At 45.9% G+C, this 17,425-nt stretch overlaps 1 protein-coding gene and 1 pseudogene across 1 annotated transcript; both read right to left on the bottom strand.

The window, feature by feature from the left end:
• LOC136626738 (zinc finger protein 850-like) overlaps positions 1-17,425 on the bottom strand; it is a 105,479-nt pseudogene that overhangs the window by 76,341 nt on the left and 11,713 nt on the right.
• LOC136624502 (gastrula zinc finger protein XlCGF67.1-like) lies at positions 10,628-11,203 on the bottom strand. The gene has a single exon (XM_066598489.1). The coding sequence runs from the start codon at positions 11,103-11,105 to the stop codon at positions 10,827-10,829; it is 279 nt and encodes a 92-aa protein (XP_066454586.1). The 5' UTR covers positions 11,106-11,203; the 3' UTR covers positions 10,628-10,826.

The raw sequence follows: 17,425 nt of genomic DNA, 5'->3' as shown, positions 1-17,425 counted from the left end.
GTTTCAACGACGGAACCTTTAATTTGAGATTTCTAAAAGACAAATATACCTTCTGTCCCACCCTGTAAGGTTCAGATACTGACTGACTTCACTACGCAACTGCATATGAGCCCCCATTGCTTCCAGATTCTTCTGTACTTCTTTCCATACTCCCTGCAGCGCATCTGTGGCGACATCAGCTGTAGGACAGGCAGACGGAGTAGAAATAGCTATAAGGAAGCAAGGATGCTGACCATATACGCAACGGAATGGAGACACCCCAGTAGAGGAACAAGTACGGTTGTTTAGCGCAAACTCTGCCAGCGGCAGGAATTCTGCCCACTGATGAGCCTTTTCGCTAGCAAACAACCGTAAATATTGCACTAAATCCTGGTTCTTCCGCTCAGTCTGACCATTAGTTTGCGGGTGGAATGCTGACTAGAAGGAAAACGACGTTCCCAGGTTCCTACAGAAGGCTTGCCAGAATTACGCAACAAACTTAACCCCACGATCAGATACAATGTTCTCGGGCACCCCATGTAGACGAATGATTTCTTTTACAAAAATCTTGGCAAACTCTATAGCAGAAGGTAGCTTCTTTAGTGCCATGAAGTGTGCCATTTTTGAGAAGCGGTCCACAACAACCAGTATCATGGTGAATTTCTGAGACTCTGGCAGATCTGTGATAAAATCTACTGATAAATGCGACCACGGACGAGACGGCATCGGTAACGGTCTCAGGGGCCCCTCCGGACGCCACTGCCGACTTGTACTGTGTGCACAGACAGAGCATCCCTTAACAAAGTCGCAGAGCTCCCGCGACTTGCCTGGCCACCAGTAGTGTCTAGAACAAAGATCCAGAGTCCCCTGAACCCCCGGATGACCTGCGAGAACAGATAAGTGAGACTCTTTAATGACCCTGAGATGTAAGGTCTCTGGCATAAACCATCTGCCCTCCAGCACCCCGAGGGAGCGTCTTACTGACAACTCCGTAGACCAGGAATGAGATCAGATTCTACAGCTGCCACCACCACCTCAGGTGCCAAGATATTCTCTGGAGCCACTGTCTCACTTTCTGGCGAACTGAAACTCCGTGAGAGGGCGTCTGCCTTCACGTTCTTCTCCCCTGGAATATAGGTAACGACGAAGTTAAACACCCACTTGGCTTGAGGAGCTGTGAGTCTCTTGGCATTGGTGAGATATACCAAGTTTTTATGATCACTCTATACAGTAATGGGATGCCTTGCCCCCTCAAGATGGTGACACCACTCTTCTAGAGCCCATTTAATCACCAACAACTCACGACTACCCACAATGTAGTTACGTTCCGCCGAACTGAACTTCCGCGAGAAGAAAGCACATGGGCTATACCCAGGTCTCCTGCTGATCTCCTGAGACAGTACAGCCCCTGCCCCTACCTCAGACGCATCGACCTCAATGAAGAACGGTCGCCGCGTCAGGCTGTACTAGTACCGGGGCAGCAGCAAACGCCCTCTTGAGACAACCAAAAGCCTCTAGGGCCTCTGGTGACCATCTCACCAAGTCGGCCCCCTTCTTGGTAAGATCGGTCAGGGGCTGCGCATTAACAGAATAATTCTTAATGAATTTACGGTAAAAATTTGCGAAACCTAAAAACTGCTGGAGAGCTTTCAGGTTATCTGGTCTGACCCATTGGGAGATTGCTGCCACTTTATCAGACCCCATCTGAATCTCCGTGGGTGAAATCGCATAACCCAGGAAAGACACTTGTTTTGTGCCAAAATTGCATTTCTCCAACTTGACAAAAAGTTGGTACTCACGCAAACGGGTCAGAACCAGCCTTAGGTGCTGCACATGAGAATCCCAGTCTGGGGAGTACACCAGGATGTTATCGAGATATATGACCAAAATACCCCCAGGAAGTCATAGAAGACCGCATTCATAAATCCCTGAAACACAGTGGCGGCATTACAATGTCCGAAGGGCATAACCAGGCATTCAAAATGTCTGAACGAGGTATTGAACGTGGTCTTTCACTCATCTCCCTCTCGGATGCAAATTAAATTGTAAGCCCCTCTTAAGTCCAATTTGGAAAACCAGTGGGCCCCTACCACCTGATTGAATAAGTCAGGAATCAGGGGCAAGGAGCACTGGTTCTTCATGGTAATTTTATTCAAAGCCCGATAATCCACACAAGGCCTCAAAGTCCCATCCCTCTTCTCTACAAAGAAGAGACCCGCCCTGGCAGGGGACCTGGATGGCCTGATATGTTGTTTAGCCAGAGACTCTGAGATATAGGACTTAAGGGCTTCAAGCTCATGTTCCGACAAATTGGAAATGGCTCCCTTAGGGATGGGACTGTCGGGGATCAAATCAATGCCACAGTCCCACTCCCTATGGGGAGGCAAAGTCTCAGACAGGTTCTTGGAAAATACGTCATGAAAATTAGACAAATACTCCGGAATAGGTATGGTATCTACTGAACACATGGATCTAGTAGCTAAGTGACTATGACAGGACAACCCCCAATGTGTCAATTCCAAAGTGGACCAATCAAATCGGGGATTGTGCAGTGCCAACCAGGGCATACCAAGCACATCAACAGACATCCTTTCCATTAGTAGGAACAACAGATTCTCTGAATGGAGACTCTTGCTAACATGCACACACACAGACGCTTACTGACGGGCACGCACACAGACGCTTACTGACGGGCACGCACACAGACGCTTACTGACGGGCACGCACACAGATGCTAACTGACGGTCACGCACACAGACGCTTACTGACGGGCACGCACACAGACACTTACTGACGGGCACGCACACAGACACTTACTGACGGGCACGCACAGAATATACTTATCAGCCCGCAACAGCAGCAGACTTCTCTTCAGCAGCAGCCGAATGACATCACCCTCATTGTTGGGACCTCTCTCCTTGCGGCAGCACTCTTTGGTCTGGTGCCGCTCCGCTACCTCTGCCTGCTGGATGGATCCTTCAGCGGGCCATCTCCCTCGGTCTCCTGGCAATGGTTCCTGTGCCGCTCCGATGTCTCCCTTCTGCGCTGCTTGCTTCTGGCGTCTGACGTCACTTCTGGTCAAATGCTTCCTGTCACGAGCACTTCAATATGATACTTGCATTGACTACTAATGTACCTGATGCCAGTAAGGCTTGTGTAGTTTTCGATGCCAGGGACACCTTCACTAGCACAGATGCTAATAGCAGCCACAGACACCCCGCTGGCACTGAGTTTGGTAGTGGCTACAGACACGCCCGCTGGCACTGATGCTTGCCGCGACTATATACATCCCCGCTTCCACTGATTCTTCAAGCGACTAGAGATGCCCACGCTGGCACTGATGCTTCCAGCGACTACAGACATCCTGGCTGGCACTAATGCTTCCAGCGACTACGGACATCCCGGCTGGCACTGATGCTTCCAGCGACGAGACACCCCCGCTGGCACTGGTGCTTCCAGCGACGAGACACCCCCGCTGGCACTGGTGCTTCCAGCGATAACCAGTATGGAAATCCGCTCTGTGCTGAACACACTGGCCCAGAGAACAGCTGATCAGTAGGGGTCCCTAGTGATGGGCTCCAACGATCTACTATTCATAACTGGTCTTGAGGATCGGCCATCAATAGTTTACAACTGGACGATCCCTTTAATTCTCAAATCAAACTCCGCTACAAATCTGTAATTCAGGATAAAACAAACTGTAACCAAAACGTTTGGCTGAGTAGGTGAGGAGTAACAGGCACCGGCCAGGATGAGGACAACATAAAACATATGGGAGTGGGTTCTTATGGGCTAGCAATTACTTAATGCTAGTCTCTTAATTCTAGGTTGGCTGGTCTATAGTGGAGTGTAGGGGACAAAACATCCGTTCTGTGCTGCCTGAGGATGAAAAGGAAAGTTCAGACTTATTCTGGTGCAGCGATATCAATTATGTTTATTTTTTATTGCTTAGACTGCTACGGAAAAAGCATAAGTAGCAACGTTTCGGTCCCGGGATAGGCCTTTTTCAAGCATGCTTGAAATGCTTGAAAAGGGCTGTCCCAGGCCGAAACGTCGCTAATTATACTTCTTATGGAGATTTAAATAAAGAAGGCACGGGTTAGTGCTGAACCAGTTTTAACAAGAATCCCTTTGTGCTGCTACATCGTCAAATTTTTGATTCCTTTTAAAGCAGTTGCTCTGTAATTCCAGACTGTTGTGCTCTCTGAGGTCCTGCAGACTGCCGTCTAAGAGGTGGGGTGCCTCGTGTGTATATTGTGTACGTATATAAGGGAGTAGGGGGTCAAATACGCTTTTTAGGATGTAATATTGATCATATATCCTTAGGACAGCAATATCAGACCAGTGGGAGCGCAACTTCCAGGAGCCCTATCATTTTAGTGTCTTTGGCCTGTGAGGTCATGCTCACAGATCACATGGCCCGTGCATCTCTGTCCCATTTAAGTGAATAGGAATGAGATGCAATACAAGCCACAACCACTATGCAATGTACAGCGCTGTGCTTTTAAACAAGATGAAGGTAAAGATAGAAATTGTATTCATCTGGAAGGCATCCAAGTAATCCGGTCTCATACTTAAAGTTTAAAAGTAAAGTTTATTTAGAATACGGTTTACTAGTTAAAGGTAAGTAGATAAGAAATACAAACAAGGACACCCTCACAAAAAAAAAAAAAAAAAAAAAAAGAGCCAGAATCTAATGAAACACCGTAATGGTTGTATGTAAGTATGTTTTCTGGTTCTCCGCCATAAAGAGTCTCAATGTTAACATGAGGAATTTTCAAGAAATCGGCAATTCAGCAACAATAAACATACAATAAACTTAAAGAGCTTCTTACATCTATTAGTTAAACATGTCTGCATCCCCCCCGCACCTCATCAGAAAACCTTCTGGCCAAGAACATTGCTTTATCTTTACCATTTAGGCCTCATGTCCACGGGCAGATCGGATTCCGCATGCGGATTTCTACAGCGGCAGACCTGCGGAAACCATTTTCAGGAGATCGCGGATGTAATTGTTTTTCCGCACGGATATTCTGTGCAGAAAACAATCTGCCGCCCCCCCCTCCAGCCTTCTCCCCTTCACCCTAATTGATTTTAACTTTCCAATTCACAGTGCCTCCACAATTGTATTTGCGGATACACTGTGGATCATCCGCACCATTGACTTCTTTTGAGCCCGTCCACACAGAATCTGCACTGAAATGGAGCATGCTGCGATCTATTTTCCATACCAAGCGGTCCGTACATCAAATCCGCACGCTTAAATTCAGGTGCGGATGCCTATGCTTCCCTAAGGGCAGATCGAATTGCGGATCTTCCACACGGGTCACCCACAAATAATTCCACAAATCAAATCCGCTCATGGACATTGGGCCTAAAAGGGTTGTCACACTTCTAGCTATTTTGCTGCAGGAAGCAGACAGCTCTGTTATGGTGAAAATGTATAAAAGTGGCTATTTGCAGCCCGCCATCTTGTATTCGAACAGCTATGGATGTTCAATGTATAAATTATAAGGATTGGATAACGGAGTCTTATAGACTTGCTGGACCCATGTTAATATCTGGATATAGTATCTCCATTGTCTTGTGATTCTATTGTCTAATTAATCATGCAAATCTATCATCATTGTCTTCTGACTGAACTGGGCCTTATGTATATTTGGGGGTTAGTGCTGTCAGGGTTTTAAGAATCAGTTTTGTTTCTCTGATCTGCTCCCATTTGAGGAATGGCCACTTACGGCTGTGACCTTGATATTCTCAATACAAATAGACAAGCAATAGATGATACTAAGTGTAAAAGACAGGAGAAGGCTCTGGAGAGTTAGTAGCATGATGGACCTGTGATGGGGAATACCCTCTCACAGTGGGGTTCCCAAGAGGCCCCTTGTTCTCTGACTTTTCACCACTGCTTTTCCAGTTGACACACAAACGAGTATACCTAAGGCTCTTCATGTAACCATTGTTTAAGAATTATTTACAAAACATATATGCAGTATCACCTATTTTAGTCTATTACTTTGTTTTATCTTATAACTAGCTTACCCGTCACGCGTTGCTGCGAAGACAGATAGTCATACATACATTCGTTTTTATATATTTAGATAACAACCAATCACAACGCAGCTTTCATGTTACCTTAGTGGTATAATAAATAACAACTAGAGATGAGCGAACCTACTCGGCCACGCCCCTTTTTCGCCCGAGCACTGCGATTTTCGAGTACTTCCGTACTCGGGCGAAAAGATTCAGGGGGCGCCGTGGGTGAGTGGGGGGTTGCAGCGGGGAGTGGGGGGGAGAGGGAGAGAGAGAGAGGGCTCCCCCCTGTTCCCCGCTGCTACCCCCCGCTCCGCCACGGCTCCCCCCGCCCCCCGAATCTTTTCACCCGAGTACGGAAGTACTCGAAAATTGCAGTGCTCGATCGAGTAATTACTCGAAACGAGTAGGTTCGCTCATCTCTAATAACAACCAAACGCAGCGAAGCTTACACGTTACCTCTGCTTTATAATATATAAGACCCAATCACAGCGCAGCTTTCATGTTACCTCAGCAGTATAATATATAACAACCTATCACAGCGCAGCTTTCATGCTACCTCAGCAGCAAGAGAAATAACAACCAATCACAGCGCAACCTTTATTCTGCCTCAGCAATATAAAAAAATAGCAACCAATCACAGCGCAGCATTCATTTTACCTCAGCGGTATAATATATAGCAACCAATCACAGCACAGATTTCATGTAGCCTCAGTAGTATAAGAAGTAGCAACCAATCACAGCACAGCTTTCATGTTGCCTCAGCAGTATAAGAAATAGCAACCAATCACAGCACAGCTTTCATGTCACCTCAGTAGTATAAGTAACAGCAACCAATCACAGCACAGCTTTCATGTTATCTCAGCAGTATAAGAAATAGCAACCAATCACAGCACAGCTTTCATGTCACCTCAGCAGTATAAGAAATAGCAACCAATCATAGTGATGCTTTCATTTTACCTCAGCATTCTTAATATCCAGCAATTGTCTTGCGAAACGTTCGGTGGATGCATCATTTTCTGGTTGAACACGCATCCCGTTGCTCGTAATGCCTTTTGCTTTCGTGCTTGAGATGGAAATCAAACGATCTTTGTCTGGGGAGGCATAACTGTCGACGACGCTCGCACGCACCCCACCTATCGTAGGATAGTTGTACTATGCCAGTAATCTTCCCAGGAGTGTACTCAACAACTTCCCAAAGTTTCATGGTGATCGGATGAATGGTGTAGTATCGCATAAAGAACAGACAGACCTTCATTCAATTTTATTTATATAGATTTGTATTAAAGGGGTTGTCCCGCGCCGAAACGGGTTTTTTTTTTCTTCTTCATAGACCCCCCGTTCAGCACGGGACAAACCCAAGGGACGTGATAAAAAAAAAAATTTTACTTACCCGAATCCCGTCTCTGCAGCTTCTTTCTTCTTTCCTTCACCAAGATGGCCAGCGGGATCTTCACCCACGATGCACCGCGGGTCTTCTCCCATGGTGCACCGTGGGCTCTGTGCGGTCCATTGCCGATTCCAGCCTTCTGATTGGCTGGAATCGGCACACGTGACGGGGCGGAGCTACGCAGTGACGCGTAGAAGGGGGCGGAGCCATAACGCCGCTCGTGCCCAGACCGAAGAGAAGGGAGAAGACCCTTCTGCACAAGCGCGTCTAATCGGGAGATTAGACGCTGAAATTAGACGGCACCATAGCGACGGGGACGCCAGCTGCGGAGTAGGTACCGTATATACCGGCGTATAAGGCGACGGGGCGTATAAGACGACCCCCCAACTTTCACCTTATATGCCGGTAATACAGTGTAGAAAAAAAAAATCATTACTCACCTCCCCCGGCGTTCTGTCGCGCTCCGGCAGGATGTCGCTTGCTCCTCGTCCCCGGCGCAGCATTGCTTTCTGAATGCGGGGCTTGAAATCCCCGCCTCCAGAAAGCTAATACACACGCCGTCAGCCAGTTACAGCCATTCAATGACAGCATTGAATGGCTGTGATTGGCTGAAGGCGCACGTGGCTTCAGCCAATCACACCCATTCAATGATGTCATTGAATAGTGTGATTGGCTGAAGCCACGTGCGCCTTCAGCCAATCACAGCCATTCAATGCTGTCATTGAATGGCTGTAACTGGCTGACGGCGTGTGTATTAGCTTTCTGGAGGCGGGGATTTCAAGCCCCGCAATCAGAAAGCAATGCTGCGCCGGGGACGAGGAGCGAGCGACATCCTGCCGGAGCGCGACAGAACGCCGGGGGAGGTGAGTAATGATTTTTTTTTTTTACACTTTTTTTTTGGTATTACCGGCGTATAAGACGACCCCCGACTTCAGAGCAGATTTTTCGGGGTTCAAAAGTCGTCTTATACGCCGGTATATACGGTAAGTGAATAACTTCTGTATGGCTCATATTTAATGCACAATGTATATTACAAAGTGCATTAATATGGCCATACAGAAGTGTATAACCCCACTTGCTATTGCGGGACAAACCCTTTAATAAATTGTGCTGTATCAGCCCACTTGTCCTTCTTTAAAGCCGTACCCGAACTTGTTGCCTTTCGAATTGACAATACACTCTATACATTGTGCAGTGAGCTAGATTGGTTTTGCAGGCTTAGTACAATTCATTTCAGTAGTACTCAGCCTGCAGTACCAACCCCAACCACTGTGCAAAGTACAGAGCTGTCTGCTTTCTGCAAAAAAAAACAAAAAAAAAAAACAGCTAGAAGTGGGACAATCCCTTTAAAAAATACAAAGAGAGTGCAAAACAGTAACACAATAATATATTCCAGAGGTTGTTACATATAAGCAATCGGTTATTGCAAAGCTATTTTAATTATAAAGGGAGATTTAAAAGTCAGGGCCACCCAGCGTATCTTCTGAACAAAAAGAGATACAAGTAGGTAACTTTGTAAAACAATTAGATAGGTGGGTACAAACTTTTTGCCCTAGTGGTAGTTCCTATTGGCTATCTTGTTGGCAGCCGTCTTAGATTAAGCCTAAAATACTTCCATAGAAAAAGGATCATGGGATGCATGATTTATGAGCAGACTTTCATCAGAAAATGATAGGTGCAGTCATTTTTTTCAATATTTCCAACCATTTTAGAGTTCTACATGATGTGATGTTGAGTATTAATAAAGTTATGTAAAAGTATATAGTGTGGAGGACAATGGCTGGATGTTCTTCAGGACACAAATGTCCTAAAAGTTTGGGAAATATTGTGAAAGCACAATAGTTAACAATCCCTAAAATAAGGAAGAATGGGAAACATTTAAAGAAACCAGGATGGATGAACACAGAACTTGCACACATGTTAAAAATGAAGAAAAATATGTTAATCAAACGGAAAGAGGGCGGAATATCTAAAGAAGAATATAATGTGGCCCACAGAAACTGTAGGGCAAGTGTCAGAAAAGCTAAAACTAATAATGAATTGAGGCTTGCAACAGAGGCCAAAAGCAATAAAAAAGGATTTTGGGGGGTATGTCAAAAGCAAAACAAAAGTCAAAGATGCTATTGGATGATTACAAGATAAAAATGGTGAATTGGTTAAGAATGATGTTGAGAAGGCTGAACTTTTAAATTCCTATTTTGTATCTGTTTTCTTTCAGAAAGTAGATGGAACATCAGTTGAACTTCCCTGTGCTATTGGGGGGATAAAAGAATACAGGCTATGTATAAGCAGAAAGATGGTGAGGGAACACTTAGCTAACTTAAATGAATTCAAGTCTCAAGGTCCAGATGAACTACATCCTAGAATACTAAAGGAAGCAGCGGAGGTAATTGCTGAACTACTCACCAAAATCTGTGAAAATTCCTGGAGAACAGAAAAAGTCCCAGAAGATTTGAAAAGGGCAAATGTCCCTATCTTCAAAAAAGGTGGATCCAGGAAACTATAGGCCTGTGAGCCTGACTTCTATACCGGGAAAGATCTTTGAACAAATTATTAAACAGCACGTATGCAAGAACTTGGATGAGAATGGAGTAATTAACCAGACCCACCATGGGTTTGTAACAAACAAGTCATGCTACATTAATCTAATTTCCTTCTATGACAGTATGTATCACCGACTGGGTTGATCAGGAAAATTTGGTGGATATAGTTTATCTTGACTTTAGTAAAGTATTTGACAAAGTATCTAATACTATACTTATTGAAAAAAATGACCAAATATGGGATTGACAAGGCAACTGTTAGGTGGATTCACAACTGGCTCAGTGAGCAGACTCAAAGAGTGGTCTTAAATGGCTGCACATCTACGTGGAAGAATGTATCAAGTGGAGTACCAAAAGGCTCTATCCTAGGCCCAGTGTTGTTCAAAATTTTCCTAAATGATCTGGAGGAGTGAATTGATGGGAAACTGATCAAATTTATTGACGACACACAGCTAGGAGGGATATCTAAAACTAGGGAAGACAGAGAGAGAGTATTCAAAAAGATCTAGAAAAGCTTGCATAGTGGGCAGCAACAAACAGAATGGTATTTAACAAGGAGAAATGCAAAGTCCTACATCTGGGTAACTCTACCATTTTATAACACCAGAAGATGCTCTTAACAATCCAGGGCATAAATTAGACCATCTTGATGGTCACTAACAGAAGTATACATTAGGTGGCCGATGCTTTCAATCAAGATAACCCAAGAGGACAGCCAGATTCAAAATATTAACATGGTTTATTCCCTGCATAACTTTTCTACGGTTAAAATGTTTTGATTGTCGAGGAAAATATTTTCCACATTCTGGACATGAATACAGGTTTTTCTCTGTGTGACTTCTCTGATGTTAAATTAGAATTTGTTAATCTGTAAAATATTGTTAACAGTCTAAAGAAGAAAATTGCTTCTCCCTTGTGTGAATTCTTTGATGTTTAATTAGATTTGACTTAGAGGTAAAACACTTCCCACACTCTGAACAGGAAAATGGCTTCTTCTCTGTGTGAATTCTCTGATGTTCAACAAGATTTGATTTATATGCAAAACATTTCCCACATTCTGAACAGGAGAATGGCTTTTCCCCTGTGTGAATTCTCTGATGTACAACAAGACTTGATTTATCGGTAAAACACTTCCCACATTCTGAACAGGAAAGTGGCATCCGCCTTTTGTGAATTCTCTGATGATTTACTAGACTTGATTTAGAGTTAAAACACTTTCCACATTCTGAACAGGAAAATGATTACTCTCTTGTGTGAGTTCTCTGATGTCTAACTAGATAGGTTTTCTGAGTAAAACACTTCCCACAATCTGAACAAGAATATTGCTTCTCCCCTATGTGAGTTCTCTGATGTTCAAGAAAATTTGACTTATGGGTAAAACATTTCCCACATTCTAAACAGGAAAATGGTTTCTCCCCTGTGTGAATTCTATGATGTTCAACAAGATTTGATTTATTGATAAAACCCTTCCCACATTCTGAACAGGAAAATGGCTTCTCTCCTGTGTGAATTTTCTGATGTTTAACTAGATAGGTTTTCTGAGTAAAATATTTCCCACATTCTGAACAAGAAAATGGCTTCTCCCCTGTGTGAATTCCCTGATGATCAACAAGCCTTGTTTTCCGACTAAAACACTTGCCACATTCTGAACAGGAAAATGGCTTCACCCCTGTGTGAATTCTCAGATGCTCAACAAGATTTGATTTATAGTTAAAACTTTTCCCACATTCCGAACAGGAAAATTGCTTCTTTTTCGTGTGAATTTTCTGATGTTCAACAAGATTTGATTTAAAGGTAAAAGACTTTCCACATTCTAAACAGGAAAATGGCTTTTCACCTGTGTGAATTTTCTGATGTTTAACAAGATGTGATTTATCTATAAAACTTTTTTCACATTCAGAACAGGAAAATGGTTTTTCTCCTGTGTGAATTATCTGATGTTTAGCAAGATATGATTTATCCGTAAAACATTTTTCACATTCAGGACAAGAAAATGGCCTCTCCCCTGTGTGAAGTTTCTGATGTTGAACAAGATGTGCTTTCCGGCTAAAACACTTCCCACATTCTGAACAAGGAAATGGCCTCTCTCCTGTGTGAGTTCTCTGGTGTTTAACAAGATTTGCTTTACTTATAAAACATTTTTCACATTCTGAACAAGAAAATGGCCTCTCTCCTGTGTGAATTCTCTGATGTTCAACAAGATTTGGTTTATCTATAAAGCATTTTTCACATTCCGAACAAGAAAATGGCCTCTCCCCTGTGTGAATTCTCTGATGTCTAACAAGATATGATTTTTGGGTATAGCATTTGCCACATTCTGAGCATGAATAGGACTTCTTCCCTGTGGCAGCTGTTTCTTCTTCAACATCTCTTCCGTAAATGTTATGTTGCTTACTAGTCTGTGATGAATCAGAAGATGGAACCTGTATAGAAGGATCAGATGGCAGATGTTTGCTGTGAAGGGCTGAGGGTTTATCTGGGATAGTAGTAGGCTCCTCGCCTGTATCTTGTATGATACCATCATCTTCCACTGTAGAACCTGAAGATATCAGATGTCCATCGGATCTCCTGGTGTCGTCATCTGCCAAGAATTAAACAGATTTTTATATTTTTGAATATAACAATTATATTAATATTTTATTACATTTCTATATAAACTGTTCATACACATTGTGAACAAGACAGGTTACACAAATCCCGCGCTCCAAAGTCTGTCGGTTGGTAATCGGTAAAGATTATGTATATGGTTTTACTCATATGAACTTCTAGGTACAATTCCGTGCACACTCTGCTCACACGTTATTCACACAGATTTAGTATACTTATTAATAAACCAGCACCACATTCCTGAAAATGATTTTATATGCATTAATACTCCAGAAACCGTATCCTTTTGTTTTTACAGAAAATCTACAAATTCCTTAGGAACCCCCCAGGACGCCCAATCACAGCCAAAATCAGGTCTATTACCAGTAATCTTTCAGAATATGTAGACCGCCATTTACAACGCTTTTTATATACCTTCTGGGGCCAGACGAGTTACTGAATGTACCCGCTTTAAATTTTTGGATTTTACAGCGGTGGTCAGCATCCTGAGGTGAGACAAACTGGTTAGAGTGTGGTGCAGGAAAAAGCATGTAGGCTTATTTACAGTTTCCTAAGAGCTAATGTGATCTGTGTTCCCTACTAGAGATGAGCGAGCACCAAAATGCTCGGGTGCTCGTTACTCGGGACGAAAATTTCGCGATGCTCGGGGGTTCGTTTCGAATAACGAACCCCATTGAAGTCAATGGGCGACCTGAGCATTTTTGTATATCGCCGATGCTCGCTAAGGTTTTCATGTGTGAAAATCTGGGCAATTCAAGAAAGTGATGGGAACGACACAGCAACGGATAGGGCAGGCGAGGGGCTACATGTTGGGCTGCATCTCAAGTTCCCAGGTCCCACTATTAAGCCACAATAGCGGCAAGAGTGCCCCCCCCTCCCAACAATTTTTACTTCTGAAAAGCCCTCATTAGCAATGCATACCTTAGCTAAGCACCACACTACCTCCAACAAAGCACAATCACTGCCTGCATGACACTTCGCTGCCACTTCTCCTAGGTTATATGCTGCCCAACCCACCCCCCCGCACGACCCAGTGTCCACAGCACACACCAAAGTGTCCCTGCGCAGCCTTCAGCTGCCCTCATGCCACGCCACACTCATGTCTATTTATAAGTGCGTCTGCCATGAGGAGGAACCGCAGGCACACACTGCAGAGGGTTGGCACGGCTAGGCAGCGACCCTCTTTAAAAGGGGCAGGACGATAGCCCACTCTTCTGTCTTCTGTCTGCCAACCAGGCCCACTCTTCTGTAAAGAATTGAGGAGGCTGACTCCCACTGCGCCGCCCATGTTGGAGTTGGTATTCTACTATAGCTCTACGCTGCTCATAGAGCCTGGCCAACATGTGGAGCGTAGAGTTCCACCGTGTGGGCACGTCGCACAGCAGTCGGTGCACTGGCAGATTAAACCGATGTTGCAGGGTGGCAGCGTCCGTGTGGGACTTGCGGAAATGTGCGCAGAGCCGGCGCACCTTTCCGAGCAGGTCTGACAAGCGTGAGTAGCTTTTCAGAAAGCGCTGAACCACCAAATTAAAGACGTGGGCCAGGCATGGCACGTGCGTGAGGCTGCCGAGCTGCAGAGCCGCCACCAGGTTACGGCCGTTGTCACACACGACCATGCCCGGTTGGAGGCTCAGCGGCGCAAGCCAGCGGTCGGTCTGCTCTGTCAGACCCTGCAGCAGTTCGTGGGCCGTGTGCCTCTTATCTCCTAAGCTGAGTAGTTTCAGCATGGCCTGCTGACGCTTGCCCACCGCTGTGCTGCCACGCCGCGCGACACCGACTGCTGCCGACGTGCTGCTGCTGACACATCTTGATTGCGAGACAGAGGTTGCATAGGAGGAGGAGAAGGGTGGTTTAGTGGAGGAAGCATACACTGCCGCAGATACCACCACCGAGCTGTGGCCCGCAATTCTGGGGGTGGGTAGGACGTGAGCGGTCCCAGGCTCTGACTCTGTCCCAGCCTCCACTAAATTCACCCAATGTGCCGTCAGGGAGATATAGTGGCCCTGCCCGCCTGTGCTTGTCCACGTGTCCGTTGTTAAGTGGACCTTCGCAGTAACCATGTTGGTGAGGGCGCGTACAATGTTGTGGGAGACGTGGTCGTGCAGGGCTGGGACGGCACATTGGGAAAAGTAGTGGCGACTGGGAACTGAGTAGCGCGGGGCCGCCGCCGCCATCATACCTTTGAAAGCCTCCGTTTCCACAACCCTATACGGCAGCATCTCCAGGCTGATAAATTTGGCTATGTGCACGTGTAACGCTTGAGCGTGCAGGTGCGTGGCGGCGTACTTGCGCTTACGCTCCAACACTTGCGCTAGCGACGGCTGGACGGTGCGCTGAGAGACATTGGTGGATGGGGCCGAGGACAGCGGAGGTGAGGGTGTGGGTGCAGGCCAGGAGACGGTAGTGCCTGTGTCCTGATAGGGGGGTTGGATCTCAGTGGCAGGTTGGGGCACAGGGGGAGAGGCAGCAGTGCAAACCGGAGGCGGTGAACGGCCTTCGTCCCACCTTGTGGGGTGCTTGGCCATCATATGTCTGCGCATGCTGGTGGTGGTGAGGCTGGTGGTGGTGGCTCCCCGGCTGATCTTGGTGCGACACAGGTTGCACACCACTGTTCGTCGGTCGTCTGCACTCTCAGTGAAAAACTGCCAGACTTTTGAGCACCTCGGCCTCTGCAGGGTGGCATGGCGTGAGGGGGCGCTTTGGGAAACAGTTGGTGGATTATTCGGTCTGGCCCTGCCTCTACCCCTGGCCACCGCACTGCCTCTTCCAACCTGCCCTGCTACTGCACTTGCCTCCCCCTCTGAAGACCTGTCCTCAGTAGGCGTAGCAAGCCAGGTGGGGTCAGTCACCTCATCGTCCTGCTGCTCTTCCTCCGAATCCTCTGTGCGCTCCTCCCTCGGACTTACTGCCCTTACTACTACCTCACAGATAGACAACTGTGTCTCATCGTCATCGTCCTCCTCACCCACTGAAAGCTCTTGAGACAGTTGCTGGAAGTCCCCAGCCTCATCCCCCAGACCCCGGGAACTTTCCAAAGGTTGGGCATCGGTCACGACAAACTCCTCCAGTGGGAGAGGATTCGGAACCATTGCTACCCATTCTGGGCAGGGGCCCGAGAACAGTTCCTGGGAGTCTGCCTGCTCCTCAGAATGTGTCATTGTAATGGAGTGAGGAGGCTGGAAGGAAGGAGGAGCAGCAGCCAGAGGATTCAGAGTTGCAGCAGTGGACGGCGCAGAACTCTGGGTGGTCGATAGAGTGCTGGATGCACTTTCTGCCATCCACGACAGGACCTGCTCACACTGCTCATTTTCTAATAAAGGTCTACCGCGTGGACCCATTAATTGTGAGATGAATGTGGGGACGCCAGAAACGTGCCTCTCTCCTAATCCCGCAGCAGTCGGCTGCGATACACCTGGATCAGGAGCTCGGCCTGTGCCCACACCATGACTTGGGCCTCCGCGTCTTCGCCCGCGTCTACGTCCTCTAGGCCTACCCCTACCCCTCAGCATGGTGTATTACCAGTAGTGCAGAAACAGAACTCTGTAATTAAATGTGCCGCTTATTGGCCTGTGGTTGGAGGCTGACTTCGCTTACGGAACGCACAGCAGAGCCAGGAAAGAATTTTGCGCAAGCCTGCTGTAACACTTAGCTGGCTGTGTATGAATTAGGACAACTACCCCCAGCAGAGATGCAGTACACTGAGGACGGTCACAGGCAGCCCAAATAGATTTTTTTCCCCAAATTTTTTTGGAAAAGCCCACTGCCTACATAGACTGTATATGTCTTCTGTCCCTGCGTCACCACTACTGGCCCTGGACTATGTAAAATTACTGCAGACTGTTTCACTGTGGACAGGAATACAGCGGTGATGTAACAGGCAACACAGAGCCAGGAAAGAATTTTGCGCAAGCCTGCTGTAACACTTAGCTGGCTGCGTATGAATTAGGACAACTACCCCCAGCAGAGACCCAGTACACTGAGGACGGTCACAGGCAGTGCAAATAGATTTTTTTCCCCAAATGTTTTTTGAAAAGCCCACTGCCTATATAGACTGTATATGTCTTCTGTCCCTGCCTCACCACTACTGGCCCTGGACTATGTAAAATTACTGCAGGACGCAATGCTCTGGACGCAATGCTCTGCACGGCCGATAGACAAAAAAAAAAAAAATGTGCAACACTTCAAAAAGCAGCCTCCACAGTACTGCACACGGTCAGATGTGGCACTAAGAAGGACCGTTGGGGTTCTTGAAGCCTACAATAACTCCTAACGCTCTCCCTATAGCAACTCCAGCAAGACAGCACTTTCCCTGAACAATGTCAGAACGCATCTGTGATCTCGCCAGCCACTCACAGCAGGGGGGTGGTATAGGGTTGGAACGTCACAGGGGGAAGTTGTAATGCCTTCCCTGTCTTTCTATTGGCCAGAAAAGCGCGCTAACGTCTCAGAGATGAAAGTGAAAGTAACTCGAACATCGCGTGGTGCTCGTTTCGAATAACGAGCATCCCGAACACGCTAATACAATAACGAGCATCAAGCTCAGACGAGTACGTTCGCTCATCTCTATTCCCTACACATCCCTCATACTTCATCCTACTGTAGTGTATTTTATTGTATTTTAAAACCCTCACCAATTGCAGAATTGCTTTTAATGCAGCTTTACTTAATAGGATAAAATGATTGTATTATTTAATAATTTTATAATTCTATACAGTTTTACATAAATTTTTGAATTTAATATGTTCATATTATAGGTTTCTGTTACTCATGTTTTACCTTTCTATTAATTTAACACTTTTTATTGTATTTTTTTCTAATTGATTCTCATAATTTTCTCCACCCTTGTTTTTATAACTCTTTGCAATTTGGACGC

This window comes from Eleutherodactylus coqui, chromosome 4 (assembly GCF_035609145.1).
Source record: "Eleutherodactylus coqui strain aEleCoq1 chromosome 4, aEleCoq1.hap1, whole genome shotgun sequence".
Classification (NCBI taxonomy): domain Eukaryota; kingdom Metazoa; phylum Chordata; class Amphibia; order Anura; family Eleutherodactylidae; genus Eleutherodactylus; species Eleutherodactylus coqui.
This window is presented reverse-complemented; position numbering and strand designations above follow the sequence as displayed.

What these genes read in the sequence shown, in the direction of transcription:
- LOC136624502 (XM_066598489.1), bottom strand. Translation starts at nt 11,105, where the DNA reads ATGCCACTTTCCTGTTCAGAATGTGGGAAGTGTTTTACCGATAAATCA.